We start from the raw sequence: 24,107 nt of genomic DNA on the forward strand, positions 1-24,107 counted from the left end.
GGATTTTTAACCCATGAATACTTTTCCAGATTGGTACCCAATTCATTAGGAAAGTACTTTGCTACTGAGCTTCCCATGTTTCTAAGATGATTAGCAATATCAGTAACTATTTCTTGAGGTAATTCTTCTGTATTCGTCTCTTCACAAAATTCCTTTAATGTCAGAAAACAGTTAAACTCCTCACTTTCAATGCTACTTAGCCAAAATTGTAAATTTCCTTTTAGAGGATCTTATTTTATCATTTGCTGTAAACACTGTGATCTGTTTTCCTTGAAGTGACAAATTAACTTCATTGAGTTTATTATTTTATAATAAACTGGTTATAATTAATAACCAGTGTTTATCAATTAATCTGCTTTGTAAAGAAAAGGATGTTCCAAAAGAAAAGCTCGTAACTCAAACAATTGAAGTAGTATTTTACCTCGAGATAGCCATCGAACTTCTGTGTGAAGTAGTAGAGAAGTATGAAGGCTTCCCATATCATCGCACAAGATTTTAAACAGTCTCATGTTTAACGGTCGAAACTTTTTAAAGATTATTATTCGAACAGACTCTTCAAGGTCAGTTTTTAATGAAAATGGCATATTTTTAACGACTAATGCCTGACGATGAATTATACTGTGACTACTGCTTCAATGTTTGCTATATTTTTAATCCTTGAAACGGCACCGGCAGTTTTTCCAACCACAGTTGGCATAACCCCTGTTGTCACCTAAAATAAAATTTCCCCCCTTTTTAAGGAATTTTTGATGGGAATTAGGAACAGGGATTTTTTACACTTCACTGGTAGGAGCCCCGGAGCCCTGGGGGTGGGCTCCGCGAAGCACACTTTGAGAAACGCTGATCTAAAGCAGAGAAAAAAATAAAATTGATAGTTTCTTTACTCAAATGAAATATTCCTCCTACTTATAACTTAAAAATAAAACTCGATTTATTTTATACTTTTTGTGTGTTTTCACTATGATTTTGCAGTAATCCGTCGTTTACACTAATCCGGTACAACCCTAGTCTGATATCTGCCGGATTAACGATAATTTTCTATTTGATAATCCAATAGTTTATTGAAGTAATGCACCTAGCTACCGGCATCATGAACATAACCTATAAATGCGTAATTATGTAACATTGGACACACCTTTAAGTTGATTCCAATTGAGTTATAATAAGTATTTTAAGGTTCATTGAACTGGTAATTCTGCTGAGCGGAATATATTTCATAAAGTTCTAATTACATATATTTTTGTGAATAAGATTCATTTAAAAATTTTAATGAACAAAATTATAGTTGGTAGATAATATTATTTTGAAAAATGTCTTTTCATGCAGCAACCTCCAATCAACTTAAAAAATAGTGATATTATTGCATCTCATTTTCTAGATACTTAGAAGCGATTGAAAATTGAATGATAACCAATATCCACAAGGTTTAAAAATGCATAATAAGAGTTCCAATCAATTTCCTCAGCCACCAATCCCTACAATTTGCATATTTACGGTATTTGCAATTTTCAAATAAAACTATTGTAGCATTCCTTTGGTGAGTTAAAAAAATATTACAAACAGTAACACTTCTCTATACACATTTCTTTCCGTTAGTGCAATTTACTTCTTTGGTAGGTAGGTGAGAAAAATACGATGTAAAATTTGACATTACCTTATTCAATATTCTCTCACTAAACTTATCCTTTGTTGTAATGATGTTTTAATAATTATAATATGGAAATTTTTTCAACTGGTCTTTATGGAAAATGACTTTTCATTGTATGAACCAGGTCAACTTTCACGAATTTCCACATCTGGTTGATTAAAAAGCTTACAATTACAATAATACTCAAATTAATAAGTTTCACCATCAAAATCCTTTTAGATTTCAAAACTCTAATGAGTTAACCCCTACTTTCCAAATTTCTGGACATTAACTCGCTTTAGAACTGAAATACTGTGTTTGCAACACTCTTAGTTACTTGTATTTATTCAAAATCGTTCTGGTAGACCCAAGAACAACACAAAAAATCCTTTTCTTCAATTTTATACGCAATAATTTTTTGAGTATTGTGTACAAGTTTTCACTTAATTATGATCTTGCATATCATCATATTCTGTATCTATCTTTTTATGTTTTATAGCGTTTTTCTATGACAACTGCGGATTATTAGCGATTAAACTTTTCTAAGTACAAATCAATATTAGTTTTTCGTTTACAAGAATTTGTTAAATTAAGTTCATGATAAAGATCTGTCTGAGTTATATTGTCATAAAATTTCAGATATTATACCAAGTGATAAGAGATGGACACTCTGCGATTATGTGTTTTAAAGTCAATTTGCAGTTTTCACATTTATGGTTCAATCGCGTATGGCCTAGACGGAAACGCGAAAAACGATTTTTTGATAGCACTGACCATGGTTCCAAGAAGTCTGCACTTCACGAAGCTTGTATGCGGACGTTGACAATTTCTTCTTCCATTCATTGAACACTTTGTGTTTTGGGGTTAATTTGATACCAGTTCACGTACTCTGCACTATCAATATTCACAGCTTCTTTAACGACTAGGTCTGCGTCTTTGTCTCCTTTTATTCTCGTATATCTTCTTCTTCCTGCTGTGTATAGGCATCATTGCCTGTTTTTCTTCACGTCATTGCCTCTGCTCAGTCACCTGGGAGGTTGTCACTCCATCTTTTCCTAGGTCTTCCAATGCTTCTTTGTCCTGCTGGTGATTTGTCCCTTGATATTTTCACAATTCGTTCTTCGGTCATGCGGTCAATGTGCTCATTCCATTTTATCTTTCTATCCAGTACCCAGTCATTGATATTATCTATCCAGCATGTTCGTCTTATGTTTTCACTCCTTTCTCTATCCAGTAGTGTTCTTCCCGCTATTCTTCGAACTATTTTCATTTCTGTAATCTCCAATATCCGTTTCGTTTTAGAGGTCTCAGGTCGGGTCTCTGCTGCATAGGATAATATAGGTCTGATTGCGGTCTTGTAAATGCGGGCTTTAGCTTCAGTTCGAATGTATTTATTTCGTATTTATTCTCGTATATGAGGGGGTAAAACAAAACGTTAGATTTTTATCGTTATCTTATATAAATGGCAGTTGCAGCTCAATTTTTATTATATTCGATTTTTTCAAGAGTTTTGATTGATCTAAGAGAATTTGTGAGTATGAGGTGATTAAGGATTATAGCGTTAATGAACTTTTGGAATATCTTTCCTATTGATGGTATGAGGGCTGTTTTTTTCAACCTCCAATAGGCTACAAATAAAAGTCAAGAAGAGATCGATATATTCTTAATACCCTCTTCACTGAAAGCGTCCGCCAACTTCTGCAAATTCCGTAGACAAAGCAGTAATGGGGAATCTGCGGTTTTGTTTAACTATTCTGTCAACTTGTTCAACCAGGTTATCTGAAACGACAGATTTGCGTCCTTGGCCGCCTTCATCATGCACATTATTACGGCTATCTTTAAACTTTCGACACCATTCACGCACAACACCAACACTTATGAAGTTTTCCCCATATATACGACTCATTCTCCGATAGATTTCTGCAGCACTATGGCCTTCAATCTGTAGAGAACGAATCAAACTCCGCAATTCACACTTGGCGGGTGCATCAATAATTGCAGACATGTTTACGTTGCTCAACGCCGACTGACGCCTGAATGTCAACAATGGCGGAGTATGTAGTGCTAGAGCTTCGCAGTCGCCTGCAGCGCATGAACGTTGGCGTGGCTTTTGCACGGAGCGATCGGAGGTTGGAAAAAACGGCCCTCGTATTAAAAACTTATAAAACCACTTTCAGTAGCAATCAGCTTTTTTCGAATTATTTTCTGTCTGTGTACCTTTGCGATTTAAATATTTTTTTATTGATACAACCTCCTATACTGAAAATTCGATTGATGTATGATAGTCTAATTTTTCTATCGTCTGAAGCTACCATGATGTAAATGGATCATTGGGTTGACCCACCTGCATGAAATTTCACGCTTGTTCATAAAGACGAATTGCCACTTTCAATAAACTAAATTATTGAATAACCTATTATTTGTTCAAATTTATAATTATTCTAGAATATGCTTATATACTACTACTTACAAACTGAGAGAAAGAAGGGTGTAGTAATGTTATGCATAGGGTGTAATATCATTTATTGTTGTTGAAAAAGTCTAAAAATACCAATTCGTCTCTTAATCCAAATTTTTACTCTATATTTCGAGCTCTATAGAATCTTAAAAAATATGCGATCACTTCCATCTCAGATGTTAATTTTTCTAATTTATTTTTGTAAGTTCAAAATGAAATTTTCACTTACTTTCTGATGGTTCGTCGTTAGATCTACCAAGTAATCTATTACATCTTCTTTTTTCAAAATTATCCAACGGCAAGCGACTGTTGCATTTAGTTATATTGAAGTTTTTCTTCCGTTTATTGTATAATTTGAATTCCACGAATATATTCGTTTGCGTTTTACATATGTAGGACTTTTTTTCTGTACATCTTCGAGCTACCCACCTAAAACCAACAAAAAGCACTCATAGAATAATTAGTAACAAAATCGATTTTAAAATGTATTGAATTAAAGTACTTCGGACATTACTAATCAAGTCTTGAAAACTAATTTAAAAATCTTCGATCGGTGCAATTATAATTTAAATAATTAAAGCTGTTCAATCAATCTCATTTGAATTGAGTTTTCAAGTATTTCCTTATTCGGCGGTGTTGAAAAGAGGAAAACTTTTTATTTTCACTTCCTTCTCTTCTATTCAATGCCCTTATATAGATAAACGCAGCACAAAATTTTCACCAAAAATGGGATCTAAGAACAAAGTGAATTTGTAATATTAGTGGGGAAAATATTATATGGTGAGGACGACCCTTTTCAAAATGATATTCACAAAGATTCAAAAAGTGGTTTTCATATCTTAATATTTACATGAGTGTTGACCTACATGTGTCTGATTTCCATAGTGAAGGTTCTCTTGATTAGAACATCCTAATATCGAAAATTGTAGAATTGTATTGAGTAATTGGAAAAAATTAATTTTTGAATACGTAGGTCTGATGGAAAAGTAAGTACCCGCGGATAAATAACACGAATAGTTTTTTTCAAAATAAATTGAACTTTTGCGAAAAAAATATATATATTGACGTTATAATAGGCTGCATGATTTTACTAGAAAAAATTTAGATTAGATTGATAAAAACCTTTCAAACAATTGTTTTAGTACATAATTCGCAATTATGAATTAACGGAAAATTTTGACCGAAGTATTTTGTATAACTTGAGAAAAAAAAATAATAAATTTTACGTTTAAAAGTTAATGCGCATCGTTGGTTTTAAAATGAAAGCTCCAAAAGTTACGAAATTTTCTTGAATAATTGCAAAGAACATTCAATATGGCACCTAATGAAAGAAAATTGTGATGTGAGTATTTATTATAGCGCCAAAAAAATTCATAAATTTTAAGTTTGAACGCTGACGAGCATCGTACGTTTTGAAATGAAAGTTACAAAATGTTTCAACACTTTTCTTGAATTATTGGTATGTATAATGATCAATAAAAATAATAATTGGTAGTTCCTTACTTATTGTTTTTAGCGCTGTTGAGAGCTATACAACTCCATTTGAAGTTATCTCCCTTCTTAACTTTCGTGAAAGCATTTTGTTTAATAAATTTTCCAGTAAGACCCCATTTCCACATATTTTGTTTCCAGTCATAGATACCGTCAATCCATTTTTCAGAGGGACCTGAAAATTAATAAGTAAGATGTAGGTTTATTCGAAATTTTATAAAAATCTGGAAGATTAATTTCATTACTATTACAGAGAAATATTTTTTTAATATCAGTTACACATTATTTTTTACGTGCAAGAATAATTGAGAAAATAAAATTGTGTAAACTTTATACAAGAAATGTTTCGTCCCCTCAAGTGATTTTTAGTGCTTTCAAAAATGATATTTCAACATGGATGATGCTGAACACCTAATAGATAATGGAGTGAATATATGAAATCAACGAGAGTTCGTCATGAAAAGTTCTCTCACATTAGAGTTCAATGACTTTTGGATATCATTGAAAGTGACACATTTGAACTTTTTAAATAAATAAATAATAAATAAATAATATATATAATATATATATATATATAATATATATATAAATAATATATATATAAATAATAAATAATAAATAAATTATTAGAAGTGTCAGTGTAAAGTTTGACGTTAAAAAAATTAAAAAAGATGTCCGAAATTGTGAAAATCGAAAAATTTGAATATCGAGTCATCATTAAGTACATGTATTTAAAAGGGTTAAGAGGTAAGCAGAGTTACGAAGATATACTTAATCCCCTTGGTGATCAATGTCCTTCGTATGCGACCGTGAAAACTGCATGCTTTAAAACAGGTAAATTTTCTATTGAAGATGATGACCGATCGGGAAGGCCAGTTTCTGTGTAAGTCCCAAAGGTGTTTTGTTTTTTCAGGACAACGTCCCTGCACACAAATCTCATGTTGCCATGCAAAAAATTCGTGATTTAGGGTTTAAATTACTAGAACATCCTCCTTATTCACCAGATTTGGCTACGTCCGACTATCATCTCTTTCCTCAACTGGAAAAAAGTTTAAAGGGTCGTAAATGTTCTTCCAACGAGGAGTTAATAAAAGCTGCCGAGGTCTGATTTGCAGAGCAAGAAGAAACATTTTTTTTTAAAGGTCTAGAGACGTTGCAGGTTTGCTGTAATAAATGTATCCAATTAAGAGGAGAATATGTTGATTAATAAAATATTTTTTTCAGTTTATCCTCTTATATATAGGAGATCCAATTATTGTACTAATCACTATATCTCTGGAAAATATACGACGGATTGACTTGAAATTTGGTGAGAATGTTAATTTAGTCGATTAGATGTCAGCTAAGAAAGAATTTCTTCGACAAGGGGGTTGCGAGGAAGTTGAATTAAAAAAATTCACGTTTTCAATTTATCGCTCTTAAAGATTAAAGACTTGGTTAAGATAATTTTTTGGGCATGATAAAATTTCCCAGAAATGAATTGTACGAAATGACACCCACACAAAGCAGCGCGAGAGCGCTAAGATTCTAAAATTCCTTACTTTAAATCTGTAACTCCTATAAATTTGAAACATAGTGAAATATTTTTTATATTCAAAAGTTGACTATAAATGAATCAAAAAGCATGTCCAATATAGAAGGTATAATATCAGCAATACTGGAAATCACCTAGAGACCAAATATTGAAAAGAAGCGAGTCCATGCAAACTATGTGTCTATATAATATTAATTGGGCAACAACTTCCTAATACTTTTTAATTCATTTTCTTAATCAGGAAGACGTGGGTCTCAAGCCCGAACGAATGTTGTTAGACTGCTCTGATGAGACGTAATAAAGTCGAAGCCAGTTATTAGTTACACCGACTACTTGAAATTGCGAGCCATTGGGGATGTTAATATCGAAAAAATGGTTGATTTACATCACGCTCTTCAGAGGAGTTGTAATTCAATATTAGTCGAGGCATTAGCCAGGAAAGCAGTTGTGTTCTCATTTGAAGAACGAATTCATTTTCGAAATATTGAATAGTAGAAATCTTTCATTTTGATATGAATGACATATTCCAAACCATAGTATTAATGCTCGCGTCCTACAGAGGATCCCGCCACAGTATCTTACGGGTTATCCTAATTTATGATCCGCGTGCGAGAATTTCTTAAAATCCGTTCACTACTCTTAGATAGCTAGATAGCACAATTAAATAGCTTTATCTATATTTTACGCCACGTGAAACGGGCGGGGGACAGCTAGTTATATATCAAGAAAAAATGTTCAGTGAAGAGTTGAGTTGAGTTGATTCAAGCCGCTGTCGTATAGAGGGTGAGTCATGAGGAACTTCAGATACTTCTGTTATATGTAGATTTTCTCATGTGGCTATTAAAGAGTCTCAACTCCTAGTCTTTATTAATTTACAGGATGATTTCTGACCTTGACTATAAATTTTAATTGTCCATAATACTTACACAGCTCATTTGATTTTCTATATTTTTTTAAGATCTAGTACACGACTATCAAAAATTCGACTGGTATTAGCTAAAATAAGAAAGTCCAGGACCAGCTTCAATAAAATTAATTTAGGGATTCGTATTGAATACTTCACCTTATATAACATTTTCTTCAAATGGATTGAGTGATTTTATATTAATAAAAATGAAATGAAAACGACATTTTGAATCGATTTTTAGTGAACGGTCAAATCTATCAAACATAGAATAACAAGCTAACTAAAATTATGTAGTCAAGACGCAAAAATACTAACAGAAAAAAACACGATAATCACAACAAAATGAAAATAATTCAAAGTAGATTCTCGAAATGGAGCTCAACAGCCTCGTCACGCTTTTGTTAACGAATTGTTAATTGCCTTTTGAATTATGGATACTCTGGGTATCGTTCCTAATAGTATTACAACCAAATATAATTATATTAATTAACTGTTGTCGATTATCAATATTCTTCGTGTAAACTCGTTACTTGAATCATCGTCAAATATGGAAATCATCTGGATTGAAATCAGGATATCTTGAAGGCAACGGAGTAGGACCATCACGTCCTATTAATTTATTATCATAAATATTATTCAGATGTTGTATCACTGCCAGTAAAAAGTAGGAGGATGCACCATCATGCTGAAAATAGATTCCTCGGATTACCGCGTTGGCAAGCAAATCTGGCACAATATTCTGTAGAAATTCCAAATAGACCTGTCTACTTGAAGGATCATCAAAAAAGTGAGAACATTCTAATTGGTCATTTATGATACCAACAGAGGATTCCAGAGAAGTCCAAACACATCAATTCCCATATATTTGGTGAATTTGCATCTAACTTGGTCAAATATAGTCGATTTACATCCTTTGAAGCCTATTGAGGTCGATGTCACTATTAACTATTAACACTATTAACGCCATTTTAAGTCCATATACATCAATTCTCATATATTTGAGTGAGTTTGCATCCAAACTTTGTCAGAATCGTCGATTTACATCCATTGAAGACCTTTGAGGTCGATTATCACTTTCTGTTGATTGAACATTATTCGAAATCTATTTCAGCCATTTTAAGTCCACATACATCAATTCTCATATATTTTAGTGAGTTTGCATCTAAACTTAGTCAGATATTGATCTATTTCCGCCATATTAAGTCCAAACACATCATTTCTCATATATTTGGTGAATTTGCATCTAAACTTTGTCAGATATCGTCGATTTACATCCTTTGAAGCCCTTCGAAAGGTCGATTATCACTTTCTGTTGATTGAAAATTTTTCGAAATCTATTTCCGCCATTTTAAGTCCAAACACATAAATTCTCATATATTTTAGTGAGTTTGAATCTAAACTTAGTCAGATATCGATCTAATTCCGCCATATTAAGTCCAAACACATCATTTCTCATATATTTGGTGAATTTGCATCTAAACTTTGTCATATATCGTCGATTTACATCCTTTGAAGCCCTTCGAAAGGTCGATTATCACTTTCTGTTGATTGAAAATTTTTCGAAATCTATTTCCGCCATTTTAAGTCCAAACACATAAATTCTCATATATTTTAGTGAGTTTGAATCTAAACTTAGTCAGATATCGATCTAATTCCGCCATATTAAGTCCAAACACATCATTTCTCATATATTTGGTGAATATGCATCTAACTTGGTCAGATATCGTCGATTTACATCTATTGAAGTTTATTGAGGTCGATTATCACTTTCTGTTGATTGAAAATTTTTCGAAATCTATTTCCGCCATTTTAAGTCCATATACATCAATTCTCATATATTTGAGTGAGTTTGCATCCAAACTTTGTCAGAATCGTCAATTTACATCCATTGAAGACCTTTGAGGTCGATTATCACTTTCTGTTGATTAAACATTTTTCGAAATCTATATCCGCCATTTTAAGTCCATATACATCAATTCTCATATATTTTAGTGAGTTTGCATCTAAACTTAGTCAGATATCGATCTATTTCCGCCATATGAAGTCCAAACACATCATTTCCCATATATTTGGTGAATTTGCATCTAACTTGGTCAGATATCGTCGATTTACATCTTTTGAAGCCTATCGATGTCACTCTGCTTTGATTAGATATTTTCGAAATCTATTAACGCCGTTTTAAGTCCATATACATCAATTCTCATATATTTTAGTGAGTTTGCATCTAAACTTAGTCAGATATTGATCTATTTCCGCCATATTAAGTCCAAACACATCATTTCTCATATATTTGGTGAATTTGCATCTAAACTTTGTCAGAATCGTCGATTTACATCCATTGAAGACCTTTGAGGTCGATTATAACTTTCTGTTGATTGAACATTATTCGAAATCTATTTCAGCCATTTTAAGTCCATATACATCAATTCTCATATATTTTAGTGAGTTTGAATCTAAACTTATTCAGATATTGATCTATTTCCGCCATTTTAAGTCCAAACACATCATTTCTCATATATTTGGTGAATATGCATCTAACATGGTCAGATATCGTCGATTACATCCATTGAAGTTTATTGAGGTCGATTATCACTTTCTGTTGATTGAAAATTTTTCGAAATCTATTTCCGCCATTTTAAGTCCATATACATCAATTCTCATATATTTTAGTGAGTTTGCATCTAAACTTAGTCAGATATTGATCTAATTCCGCCATATTAAGTCCAAACACATCATTTCCCATATATTTGGTGAATTTGCATCTAACTTGGTTAGATATCGATCTATTTCCGCCATATGAAGTCCAAACACATCAATTCCCATATATTTGGTGAATTTGCATTTAACTTGGTCAGATATCGTCGATTTACATCCTTTGAAGCCTATTGAGGTCGATTATCACTTTCTGTCGATTGAACAATTTTCGAAATCTATTTCCGCCATTAAGTCCAAACACATCAATTATCATATATTTTAGTGAGTTTGAATCTAAACTTAGTCAGATATCGATCTAATTCCGCCATATTAAGTCCAAACACATCATTTCTCATATATTTGGTGAATATGCATCTAACGTGGTCAGATATCGTCGATTTACATCCATTGAAGTTTATTGAGGTCGATTATCACTTTCTGTTGATTGAAAATTTTTCGAAATCTATTTCCGCCATTTTAAGTCCATATACATCAATTCTCATATATTTTAGTGAGTTTGCATCTAAACTTAGTCAGATATTGATCTAATTCCGCCATATTAAGTCCAAACACATCATTGGACACATATGTTAAGTTGAACATATGCTCAAATTAATATGATTCACCAATCAAAGGAAGAGTTCCGTCTAAGACATAATATGAAAGCAGAATCATGGCATCCTGGTGAAAAGCCAACAAATACATCCGAAACTGGAGAAAGAGAAAGAAGGTAAGTAAATAAAATGTGTCATGTATAATGGAGAAATTCTCTTCCCCATCACAGACTTTGAAACATTTTTTGACGTTTCAGTATAAAACTAGGTTTGTGAAATTTTTTTTCCGAAATGGAATGAAATTTCCAAATAATAATTAAAAAAATATACACATTCCGTGAAGAATAGTCATGATTTGTATTATTAATGCATCTAAATGCTCTTGATTTTAGGTTTCTTCTTTTTCAAAATTAGTTTTCTTTATAGTTTTTAGAAGAAAGATAAATTTTGACGTTTCGACTTTTCTTTAAATCTTTATCAAAATCTTTATCTTCATCGAAACGTCAAAATTCATCTTTCTTTTAAAAACTATAAAAAAAAAACATTTTGAAACAGAAGAGACCTAAAGTGAAGAACGTTTAGATGCATTTATATATCAAGGTCTAAGAAATAAGGAATTGAAGAGATTTGTATTATTATATGATTATTTCAAATAATTTCTTTGCATTCAGAATCCACAAGTCACAATCGGCTAAAAATGGAGTTGTATGACTTTTCTATTATCTCTATATCTATATAAATTGTACTACGAATCGTTCACTCATTCACCCTAATCTCTCGTTTTATCCCCAAACTAGGGGAAATTGTTTTACAGAGAGAAATTTGCCCGTAGCAATGAAATTATCTCACAAAAGCTTCGACAAACCTTACTTTTGGAAAGGGATGAAATTTGAAAAAAATATTGTAGATATTGCACATAATTTACAGGAAAAAAATCTGAAGCATGAAATGATTTGTACCCAAAAACCTGTGGTTTTCATTCAAAAACTCGGACTTATTAACTTGCCCTTATATTTAGACATATTTCAAAATTTACGTATTATTTAATCTACTATGAAAAATAAACTCACTGATTGTTCGATTATTATCTTGAATGATAAATCCTTTGAGAAGATTTTCTTCTTTCAAGGAGTCGAATACTAGTAAAGTACTGTTTGAAGCTTCGCACTGAAATCGAGCGTTTGTCCACGTGACTTGTTCATTTCCGAAATAATAACAGTTTCGTTTTATTGAAAGAAATCCTGTGGGACATACATAACTTGTTTTAATAGTTTGTCCAGTCGCCCTTGTAACTGAAACAAAAAAAAATACTTCACAGAAAATCCAATATTTCTGTGTATGGTAATAGTTTAATTGTACAACAAGTCGAATACAATACAGAAATATTTCTAGCGAGAAAGGAAATTTGTTGTATCAAGTAAGGAAGAAATATGACGTGAGATACCCTGTACTTTTTCTATGGATACTTTATTTTTATGTGTTCTATACGAGGTTGATAGTTAAAAAAATGGATAGTTATATTTGAGGCATTTTGGCAAGTAATTTTTAGTAGTTAGTTTGACTTTAACACATTATGTTAGCTATAGAATTATCGATATAGGATTCGGCAACATTGCTGGAATTTCAACAGTTTTATAATTAGAAAATCTGCTCATTAATTAACTAAAATAATTGCAGATTACCTACAGAAACAGTGATTTGTATGTGATTCCGAATTATGACCCTCAGAAACAGTGTACATGGTTCGGGAATCGATGATTTATATATTTCCAGGGAATGTTTTATATATTCTCCATTTTGAGACTTAAAAAAACGTATTTCGTCCGTGCATGATCAAAGCTATGCATAAATGCATAATTTCTGTCATCTCAGTAGAATTCTCATGAAACTGTTTTGGAAAACTTTTACTTCAGTGTATCCGCTAATTTTATTGAGAGGGCAGAATTTATATCATGGTATCAAATTTCATATTTCGAGGCTACTCACAACGGCATGATGTCTCTGTGGAGCCAATAGCTAATAGCTAATGCAGCTGGAAATTAAAAATGAAAATATAATCATCCATAAACCTATTTCGAACATATTTTCATCAAAAATATTTCTTGTTATTGACAATTAACGAAAGAATATCATTCAACGACCAGTTTAAATTTCGAATCATAATTAGAGTATAATGCATTATTTTGCGCAAGTATGTTAGAATGCAATGACGATGACTTTTGTTTCTACTAACATTGTACAATTTCTTCAAACTTCGTCATTAAAAACGAAATTCTTTTGCATAACAGACAGTGCTGCATCCTTCTCGCTTATGGCTCTCAATACATTAAAAAGTGAGATTACGCTTCTGATTTATATATAAATTTTATTTTTGTTTATTTGGATTGAGGATAATTTTAAACGACTTCTTTGTAGTTAGTTATAATTTCTTACGGATAAATTCGTACTTTATCATATTCATATTTTTCCAATTTACAGTTTGAATATCAGGATTTCCATTTCTTTATGGATTTTACAGTGTTTTTGTTAGATTTTAATTCATTAATAAATATTTCCCAGATCCCATAAAATCGAAAAGTTATTTTTATATGATCAAGTTATAATTGAAATTTGTCTACACTTTATTCCATATGTAAGAAATAAATTTTAGCGTTATTATATACTGTGTGAAAAAAAACCCTGAATTATACGCAGATCCTCGACAATTTTGGAAAAAGATTTTAGTCCTCTGTTCAGAATTTTTTTAAATTTGGTGCAATCATAATGGAAAATAATTTTTAAGGTATAAAATTTTTATAATGGCATTATCACAATGTACTTTACAATTAAATTGAATGTTCAAAATGACCACCATCCACTTCAATAACCGAGGTAATTTTGGAATTTTCGAACATTTTATATAACCTCAAAGGTTATTTTGTTAATTTCCTCCCTTATCCTAACTTTTCAATCAACAATATTATCTGGTCTATCAAAATATACTTTAGATGTTGAGTTGAATAACCCCATAAGAAGTGATTGAGAGAAGTCAAATTAGGTGATTTAGCCGGTAGTTCGATCATTCCATGTCTTCGAATCCACCTCCGTCTTGTTGGTATTGAATAGATCGATCTATCTCATTCGGATAATTAACATCAAGAAGTTTTCTTAATGTAGGAACTAAGAACTAAGAAAAATCTGGATAAACCGCATCGTTAACTGTACCCTTAAAATAATGAGGGCCAAAAATTTTATTGTTAATAATTTATATGAATTATACCAGCCTAAACGTTCACTTTTATAAGATATTGAGCACATCCAGTGGGGATTTTTTCTGATACAATATTTACAGTTCTATTTGTTAACTATTGCGTTTAAATAGAACGTCTCTTCATCAGACAAAACTATTTTGTTCATGAACTACAAATCTGCGTTCATTCTGTCCATCATCAATTTCACAGAATTCTTGCCTTCTATCAGAATCATCTCCATTTAACTCCAGAACCAACGAAACTTTTTAAGGGCGATAATTTTTATGCAAAATTATCCTCAAACTCTAGAAGTACATCTAACTTTTTTTCATCAGTAAATTGAACATTTCTACCTGATTTTTCAATATTTTTCACATGTGGAGTAGACTGTAAAATTAGACTGCGGAATGTGTTGACCAGGGGATTTATTATTAAAAATTTCACAAACCTTCTTTTGAGTTCTTGTTTTATAGTCACAACCAATTATCATTAAATTGTCTATTTTTTGAGTCGCGGACAAATATTTTACTGACATCTTTCTGTAACTTTAAATACTTGAATGACAGTAGCCTACTAGATTCATATCAATTGTTTATTTGGTTTTTTGACTAATATTTTAGTATGTTCAAAGATTTTCTCCTGATGTTTAGTAAAACAAATACGAAGATATCTGATTATTTCTGAAGAGTATTTCAATAAACCAGACAATATTCCTGATTTAGAAGATAAAATGAAGGAATAAAATTTCAAAATAACTCCTGAGGTCATACAAAATGTTGTACGAAAATTCCAAAATCGCCTCGGTTATTGTCAAGAAGTGAACAATCATTCTGAAAATTTAATTTAATTGCATATTTAAAAATGTATACTAAATATTATACGACATTATCTTCATTTTAGCTAAAGTTGTGTAATAGAGACATTATCAAAATTTTACATCTTAAAAATTAATTTTCTCAGTTATTATTGCACCAAAAACCTTCATATTGCTGAACAGGGGACTAAAATCTCTTTTCAACAAGGTGCTACACGACACCCTTTCTTATTTAAAATGTTCTATCGAGGGGGTGATTATAATTCAGAGGGAGTGCTAGAGGGATAATATTTTCATATTGTAATTTGTTAATTTTAGAATAAAAATCGACCTGTTTCATATAGTTTTTCACATAGTACATAATAACGCTAAAATTTATTCCACACATATTCCACGCATTATAGACAAATTTTAATTATAACTTTCGGCAACTTTCTACTACATCGTTGTTTACTGAAAGTAGATATAGCGCTTTATAAGTTTCATTTTTTTTCGATTTTATAGGATTTCAGAAATATTTATAAGAGAATTTAATTCAATTGCATACTTATGTATACATCTATATACTTTATCAGTAAGTTTTTCATCAAATTAAATTGCGTGAACGTGGTGTTTGCTTCTTTTACTTAAAATGTGTTTTAAACGGTCCTGCATTCTTTAAAATGCCAAGAAATCTTCAAGATGGAACAAAGGACGGCATATGGTTTATTACATAGTAGAAAACCACAAACTGATTGATTATTACTTAAGGTAAGCAGTTTTATATAGGCCATATAGACTTATAGGATGACGCTTATTTTAATAGCCATTATTTCTCGCTCATTGATTTATTTTGAATATACTATTGAAAACTTTTATTGTAAAACATATCGAATCATTACCATTATTCACCTATGTAATACCCTAGGAACTTATGATATATTTTCGATCCTCTTACCATTAGTCTTCGTTCCATTGGATGTTGAACATGTATAAAGTATTTTACCAATATCTATGGATTTTGATATAAGTGTTCTTATATAATTCTCTAATACAGAGGTGTCAAACTAAAACTTTTGCAGGGGGCCATATATTGAATTTTGAATTCGTAGGTGGGTCAAATTGAAAATAAAAAAAGGGATGAATTATTGTAACTTTTGTTTTTGACAAGCTCATTGATGTGACGTATCACATTCGTTGTAGTTATTTTAAGAATTGATTGGAGATGTTCATTCGTAAGTCCTGTGCGATGTTTGTTCTTATTTATTTTCATGATGGAAAACATCTGCTCATATGAATAGGTACTACCAAACATGCAAAGAATGCGTGCTGCATGCTTTTTTAATTCTAGCTAATTATCCAAACTCTTGAAATATTGTGTATAAAATGTAAGAGCGTTAATCTCATTAAATCGTTATCTCAAAATACTGTCCGATTGAAGATCTATCAACTCCATTTGCAAATGAACTGGTGCCTGTGAAGCTTCAAAATTGAATGGATTGTTGAATTCAAGGAATTCAACTTCATTCCATTTTGTGAGTCTCCGTCTTCTGAGATGATCACTGCGTCATCAGCATAACATATTACTTCTATTTCTTTTTTTCCCATTCGGTATCCTCTTCCAGGTTGCCTTACCTCGTCTATAATCTCTTACAATTATTCATTCTATCATTCTAGCATATTATCGGTGTTCAGGTCTACGATTACTTTTATTATGTAGGGGTGAATCTTCCTTCTCTTCAGTAGAGTTAATACATCCCTTAATCGTAATAATCCCTATCAAATGCTTGAGTGAGATCTATCAAGCACATATAGACTCTTATTTAAATCTAAAACCTCCAGTAAAAAGTTTTTGTACTGCACTCATCAAGCTAATACCTCGATAATGTTGTGAATCATTTCTATCACCTTTTTTGAAAATTGGAATCAAAATACTTTCTTTTCATTCTGATGTTATACTCTTGGTGTCGAGTATTTTATTGGAAATAGTTCGTATTTCTTCGTGTAACATGGTCCTCCATATTTAATCATCTCGTTTAATATTTCGTCAGTAACTTGAGCTTTTCTTTTTTTCATTTTAGTAACCATTTATTGTATTTTCTCCAAAGATACGGTACAACTCTCAATTTGTTCCTCATCTTGATGTACTTGTTTGGCTTTCATCTATTCCTCAGTAGGTTTAATATTTTTTTTGTCCCCTGTAATGATCATTCTCCATATCACACGAAAATTCTCCCAAATTCCAAATTTTCCGAATATTTCCTTTGACCCTATTTCTTACAGATTTATACTCATTATATATCACTGCTTTGGATCTATACAGCAAGTAAGATTTTCTCTTCTCTACGTCCAGCATTTTAATTTCAATATAAGTATATGGTCTTCCACCGTTTTTTATGGTTTTTTTATCTTAAGAATTGATTGGAGATGTTCATTTGTTTCGTGCGATGTTTGTTCTTATTTATTTTCATGATGGTGAACATCAGCTGCCATAAATAGGTACTACCAAACATGCAGAGATTGCGTGCTGCATGCTTTTTTATTTCCGGATAATTATCAAAACATTTCAAATATTCTGTATAAAATATCATATAACACCGTTAATCTCATTAAATTATTCTTTAAAAACACTGTCCAATTGAAAATCTATCAACTCCATTTGCAAATGAACTTATGCCTATGAAGCTACAAAATTGAATGGATTGCTGAAAATTGTAAATTTCATTTCATTTCATTTTGTGAATGTCTTCAAAACGATTGTTGAATTCCCTAATCAAATTTTGCAGAAGTTGAGAATATTCATTCAATTTTTTTGGTTTTAAATGAGGCAAATGGTCCAAACTTTAATTTTTTACCTAATTTTCCTACAGCCTCAACTTTGTTTCAAAGGCTTGAATATATGAATACATTTGAGTGACAATCAGATTTTTCCCCTGTAACTTTATATTCAGATCAGTCAAGTGTTTACCCATATCTATCAAAAATGCAAAATCAATCCACTAGTCATTGTCATAATCAATTGGTTTTGCCTTTTTCTAACATGAAAGATAGTCATGTAATGTAAAAAATCTTTCTAAAGTTACTCCTTGACTGAGCCAACGAACTTCGGTGAAATAAGAGTCCAAGTTGTAAAAATTGCCTGAACTGTCGGTGATTTCGTTCTCTGCTCCTTATGAAATTTACAATTTTAATTATAGGTTGCACGACGTGGTCGATTTTTAAATATTTGGATCCCAACGATTCCTGATGAAATATACAGTGAAATCTCACAAAATTCCCTGATGTTTTCTGGTTTAATTTAGTGACAACGTCCGAATGTTAGCCAGTCATGGCAGGAGCACCATCCGTAGTCGTGCTACTAAGTACATTCCAGTCGAGTTCATATTCTGCTATCAAATCTAAATATAATTTAATTTATGCATTATAATAGATTTTGTAACAGTCTTATATTTAACTTATGATTGTTATTGTGTGCCAATGACCAGCGCTGTTGAGGCACGTTAAACTGAAATAAATAATTAGTTACAAAGCCGTGGACTTGAGAGTACGAGTATTTAAAACATCAGTAGAGGAACCGAATGAAGTGTAAAAACTCTAAAAAACATAATTTTTCTTTCTGTGACACATTGCGATCGCCTTATTGATAAGGCCCAGGGGCAGGAAGCAGCCCTTTGGCCGTATCTTTGACATGACTGCTCTAATATAATTTAAAACTAATGGAACATGGGTAGAGCAATGTTAATATTAGTTTAATTTTGTGTTTGTTTGTAATTACTTTTATTTAAATGAAATTATTTTGAAATAATTGTTGTTAAATGTTAATAAACAATAAGTATTATTAGATTGACTTTATTAATAATACATAAATGAAGCACAATAATACATGAATAAAAGTATGCACGTAACGCAGTATATAAAATGCACTTGAAAAAGTCTTTCGTTTAATTATAAATGAATGGACTGTAAAAAAAAACACTTTTGTATAAACACTGATAACTGGATGTGAACTGCTGAATGCGACTGGCTGTCGCGTGGGCTGGTGGCGGACTGACCGTGGTGGGTCATCCTTCGGGGCTCTTCAGACGGAAGGGGAAGAGCAATAAAATTTGGCTCTCTTGGTTTCCCGTCTACCTGGCATTTTCAATTCGCACAGGCACAATTATATTTAGTGTGCGCATCGTTGCTATACTCCAACACCCTTCCTCAACGAACGCACACCTGTAGTGATTTATTGACATACTAATCCGCCTTTTTCTGCAAAGTATCGTAGCTTGTTTTTTCCTAATGGCTTTGTTAGCATGTCAGCAATCATTTCATCTGTTTGGCAGTACTCGTCATAATCGACACCGTATTTTTGAGAGAAGCCTCGAGCCACGAGGCGAGCCTTATATCTCTCCACTTCTCCTTTCACGTTGCGTTTTGTCTTAAACACCCATTTACAGCTGACGATGTTTTGTTCGCTAGGTCGCGGCACGATTTCCCATGTGCCATTTGATCGTAAAGACTCGATCTCTTCATCCATGGCTTTCTGCCAATCGTCTTTATCGGGCCTTGATAAGGCCTCGGTCACAGTTAGCGGGTCGGGCTGTTCTTTTACTAAATTAGCTGTAGCTTCATACCTGGCGGGCGGCACGCCTCTGTTTGACCTGTTGGAGCGCCTGACCGCTGCTGGGGCTGCATCAGGTATACGAGCGGGCGGCGCGAATCCACTCAAACCGCTGCCGCTCCCTTCTTCTGCCGAAGTAAAATCTTCGTTGTCTGACCCATCTTCATTGCCGTGTGTTGATTCGCTTGAACTGCTGTCATTGTCTTGACTATTCTCGAGGTCTTCATCGCAGTTGCCGCATTTCGAGAATATAATCTCAAACTGTGTAGAGTCGTCTTTCTTCAAAGTGTCACCAAAATGCACATCTCGACTTATCTTTATGCCATTTGTCTTGATGTCGAGAAGGCGATAAGCTTTCGATTCTTCGGAGTAGCCGACGAAAATTAATTTCTCGGCTTTGTCATCTAACTTTTTTCGCTGCTGATCGTCGATGTGTCTGTAAGCTACGCAGCCAAAAATGTGTAGATGCTTTAAGTCTGGTTTGATGCCGTACCATAATTCAAATGGTGTTTTACCTGTCGCTCGCGTAGGCGATCTGTTTTGCAAATAACATGCAGTGTGAATTGCCTCACCCCAAAACTGTTTGCCTAGCTGAGCGTCCGAAAGCATACATCTTGTAGCGTCTGTCAAATACCTGTTTTTTCTTTCTGCGACGCCGTTTTGCGGCGGCGAATAGGGCGCGGTGTACTGAATGCGAATCCCTTCCTTTTGCAGATATCCGCGTAAATCATTATTTACGTATTCACGGCCTCGATCTGATCTGATCATCTTGACGGTCTTGTTGAACTGAGTTTTCCCCATCTGCACAAACTGCTTGATGAATTTCGTAGCTTCATTCTTATGCTCTAAATGATACAAGTGCGTGTATCTCGAAAAATCATCGATGATGGTTAAAACATACTTTTTACGACCGACCGTGAGCTCCGGCATTGAGCAGACGTCTGTGTGAATTAAATCGAGTGGAGCCTTTGTCTTGCTAAATGACTGTTTTGGAAATGCTAAGCGAGGCATCTTGCCCTTCAAACAGCACTCGCAGATTTCCCGCATACCGCAATCGACTACCTGGATGCCGGTAGCAAGACCCTTCGCTGCCATCTCCTTTATAGCATCTGGATTTCGGTGCCCGAGACGTCGGTGCCAAACATGTTGGCAGCTTTCGGTGTGTCCTTCACTGATTTTTTCTTTTACGACTTGATTGGCCGTACAGGCCCTTTGCGCTGTCTTTATCTCGTAGAGATCTGAATTTGAGGGGGCGCGCGCGACTGCTTTCACCTTTCCATCTTTTACGATGCTGCAGCTATCCTTTTTAAAAATAATTTCGTAGCCGTCGTTGGTCATTTTCCGAACCGACAATAAATTTGTCCCCAAACCGGGAACGAGCAGCACGTCGTTTATTTGCAGTTGTGAAAATTTTTCGCCGTCGGCCGAACACTTTATGGCCCCAGACCCCTTGCCTTCGATTGCCGCTCTCGTCTCGTCTGCGAGGCAGACAAATCCCTTTTTACTGGGGTCTATCTTGTCGAAAAATTCTCGAGACTGCACCATGTGGCTCGTTGCGCCTGAGTCCACAATCCAGCTGCATTCTGTTGTCCTTGCGCCTAGACAAATCTCGCGACACGTGTAAGCAGTTCCTGTCTGTTCGCGCTCCTCGGAAACTTTATTGCCCTTTTCCTGCTTCGCTTTCCAGGCCTTATATTTATTGCAGTTTACCTTGATGTGCCCTTCCTTTTTGCAGAAGAAACAGCTTCTTTTGGATGTCTGATTGCCGCTGCTATTTGCTTTATGCTCGGCCTTCATCGCTGTTTCTTTGCCTGAAATCTCCCTTACTTCTTGAGCCTCTTTGCGCCTCATGAATTCGTCGATTAATCGACTCTTCACGAATTCAGAGGTGAGGTCTGATTCGGGCCTACTCTCCAAAGCCGTAGTGAGAGTGTCGTAAGACTCCGGCAAACTCGATAAATAGAAACAAGCAATTACGTCGTCCTTCATTTCTACGCCTAGTGCAGCGAGCTTATCAAAATATTCTGACATTTTTGCAACGTGAGCTTCCATGTCTCCGCTCTCTTCGAGAGTCATGCGAACAACGCGCTTTAAAAGGTGTACCTTATTTGAAGTTGTATTCTTTTGGTGATGTGACTTCAATGCCTCCCATTGATCGTGCGCCGTTTTCTTCTCCTTGATGAATCGCAATTGGCTATCTTCAACTGTCAAGCCAATCACGACTTGAGCGTCTTGATCCTTCTTCTGCCAAGCGGTAACGGCTGTAGCAGTAGCTGCGGCAGCAGCAGCGATCGCGGCGGTGTCGGCTCCGGCTGCGGGGAGAACTGTAGTGGCCGCATCTTTATCTTGACGAACCACGTCCCACAAACCGTCTTTTATCAATAGCAACTTCACTTTGAAACTCCATGTGGAGTAATTGTCACTGTTCAATTTTTGCACGTTATACCTTACGCTTTCTGCCATCGTGCGAAAAATTCACTTTACTTTAGTTCACTTCAGTGTTTAACTTTAAATTGTCCTATACTGCGTTACTTAACTTTATGAGCACTTTTATTTATTTACTTTATTGTATTATTGGGCTGGGCCCATAACCTGTTGTTAAATGTTAATAAACAATAAGTATTATTAGATTGACTTTATTAATAATACATAAATGAAGCACAATAATACATGAATAAAAGTATGCACGTAACGCAGTATATAAAATGCACTTGAAAAAGTCTTTCGTTTAATTATAAATGAATGGACTGTAAAAAAAAACACTTTTGTATAAACACTGATAACTGGATGTGAACTGCTGAATGCGACTGGCTGTCGCGTGGGCTGGTGGCGGACTGACCGTGGTGGGTCATCCTTCGGGGCTCTTCAGACGGAAGGGGAAGAGCAATAAAATTTGGCTCTCTTGGTTTCCCGTCTACCTGGCATTTTCAATTCGCACAGGCACAATTATATTTAGTGTGCGCATCGTTGCTATACTCCAACAATAATTAATTACAATTTCTTGTTGTTTGATTTTCAATTGTCCATCCCAACAATTTCAGTGAAAGGTAAGGTTATGGTCATATGTTTATTAATATACGTTGTTTTGAAACATACGCGTAACCAAAACGTGATTATTACAAATTTAGAAATAGCTCGCATACACGGCTGAGAATGTTGAGACTATTTATATTTTATAGAATGCTTCATCTATAAATGATAGTGGCTTGATAAAGTGCCAAAAACTTCGAGTTACGTAAATATTTCATTTTAGATTTTTATTGAAAAATAATTATGTCATGTCATTATGTCTGAAACCGTGATAAATTGGTTTGCTCCACGATCTTTAGATTTTTTATAAAATATAATCAATTATCGATGAACTAATCTCAAAATGAAGACGACAAAAACTGGTTAGCGGTCTATATACAATGAATCAAGTTTTTAATAATAACGAGTTCCACGTTTTCAATTGAATTCATTACACATCAAAATAAAAAGTAATGTTTCACGAATATGGATAAAAACTATTAATTTTAAAATCCGAGCAAAATAACAATTCTTGTTCCATTATTATTTAAAACAACATACCATTATTATTGAATGATGTATAAAAATTTAGTCTTCGGTAAATCTTTATTTATCGTAAGGTCTATTATCCACTACTACAATTGAATTTTGATCTAGTTTATCTCAAATCAGTCTTCAAAATTAACTTGGTAGTTTTTTTTTGTCAATTCAATGTCAGACGACGACCATTAAGGTGTCAATGTGTACTTCCTAGAATGAACGTTACCCAAAGTAGTCGATATCATCCTTTGATCTCGAATTTGGTTTTCCCTGGGTCTACATGGGCAAAACATGATTATGGCCAACGAAGAGGTCTAAAAATCGACCAATTAATCAAAACATGTACATATATACTTGAAGATAATTTTTTTTAATTTCTTGTTTCTTAGACCTTTTGATATATTAATGCATCTTAATATTCTTGATTTTAGATCTCTTCTGTTTTAAAATTAGTTTTTTTAATAATTTTTTTAAGTCTTGAGCTAGGACTAATATTGCAGTAGAAAGTCCTACTTGTTGTTGAGCGAACCGATAAGGGTTATAAGGTCATATAAAATAAAAATTAAAAACTTGTGGCATGTTCATGTAAAGTAATTAGTAGGGTGATACAAGTGTATTAGAGACGGGAGAGTTATGAAACTTTGTTAATTCTATCAAGCATCAA

At 33.4% G+C, this 24,107-nt stretch overlaps 1 protein-coding gene across 2 annotated transcripts in view; it reads right to left on the minus strand.

Annotated features, from left to right (window-relative positions):
* Positions 1-24,107, minus strand: part of LOC130446826 (uncharacterized) — a 122,061-nt gene that overhangs the window by 29,099 nt on the left and 68,855 nt on the right. For both annotated transcript variants that reach the window (XM_056783312.1, XM_056783309.1), the window contains exons 2-4: positions 12,336-12,557; positions 5,589-5,751; positions 4,315-4,514 (exon numbers count right to left, since the gene is read on the minus strand). In XM_056783312.1, coding sequence (XP_056639290.1) covers positions 4,315-4,514; positions 5,589-5,751; positions 12,336-12,557 — 585 coding nt within the window. The remainder of the gene's footprint in view (positions 1-4,314; positions 4,515-5,588; positions 5,752-12,335; positions 12,558-24,107) is intronic.

Source organism: Diorhabda sublineata, chromosome 7 (genome assembly GCF_026230105.1).
Source record: "Diorhabda sublineata isolate icDioSubl1.1 chromosome 7, icDioSubl1.1, whole genome shotgun sequence".
NCBI lineage: Eukaryota > Metazoa > Arthropoda > Insecta > Coleoptera > Chrysomelidae > Diorhabda > Diorhabda sublineata.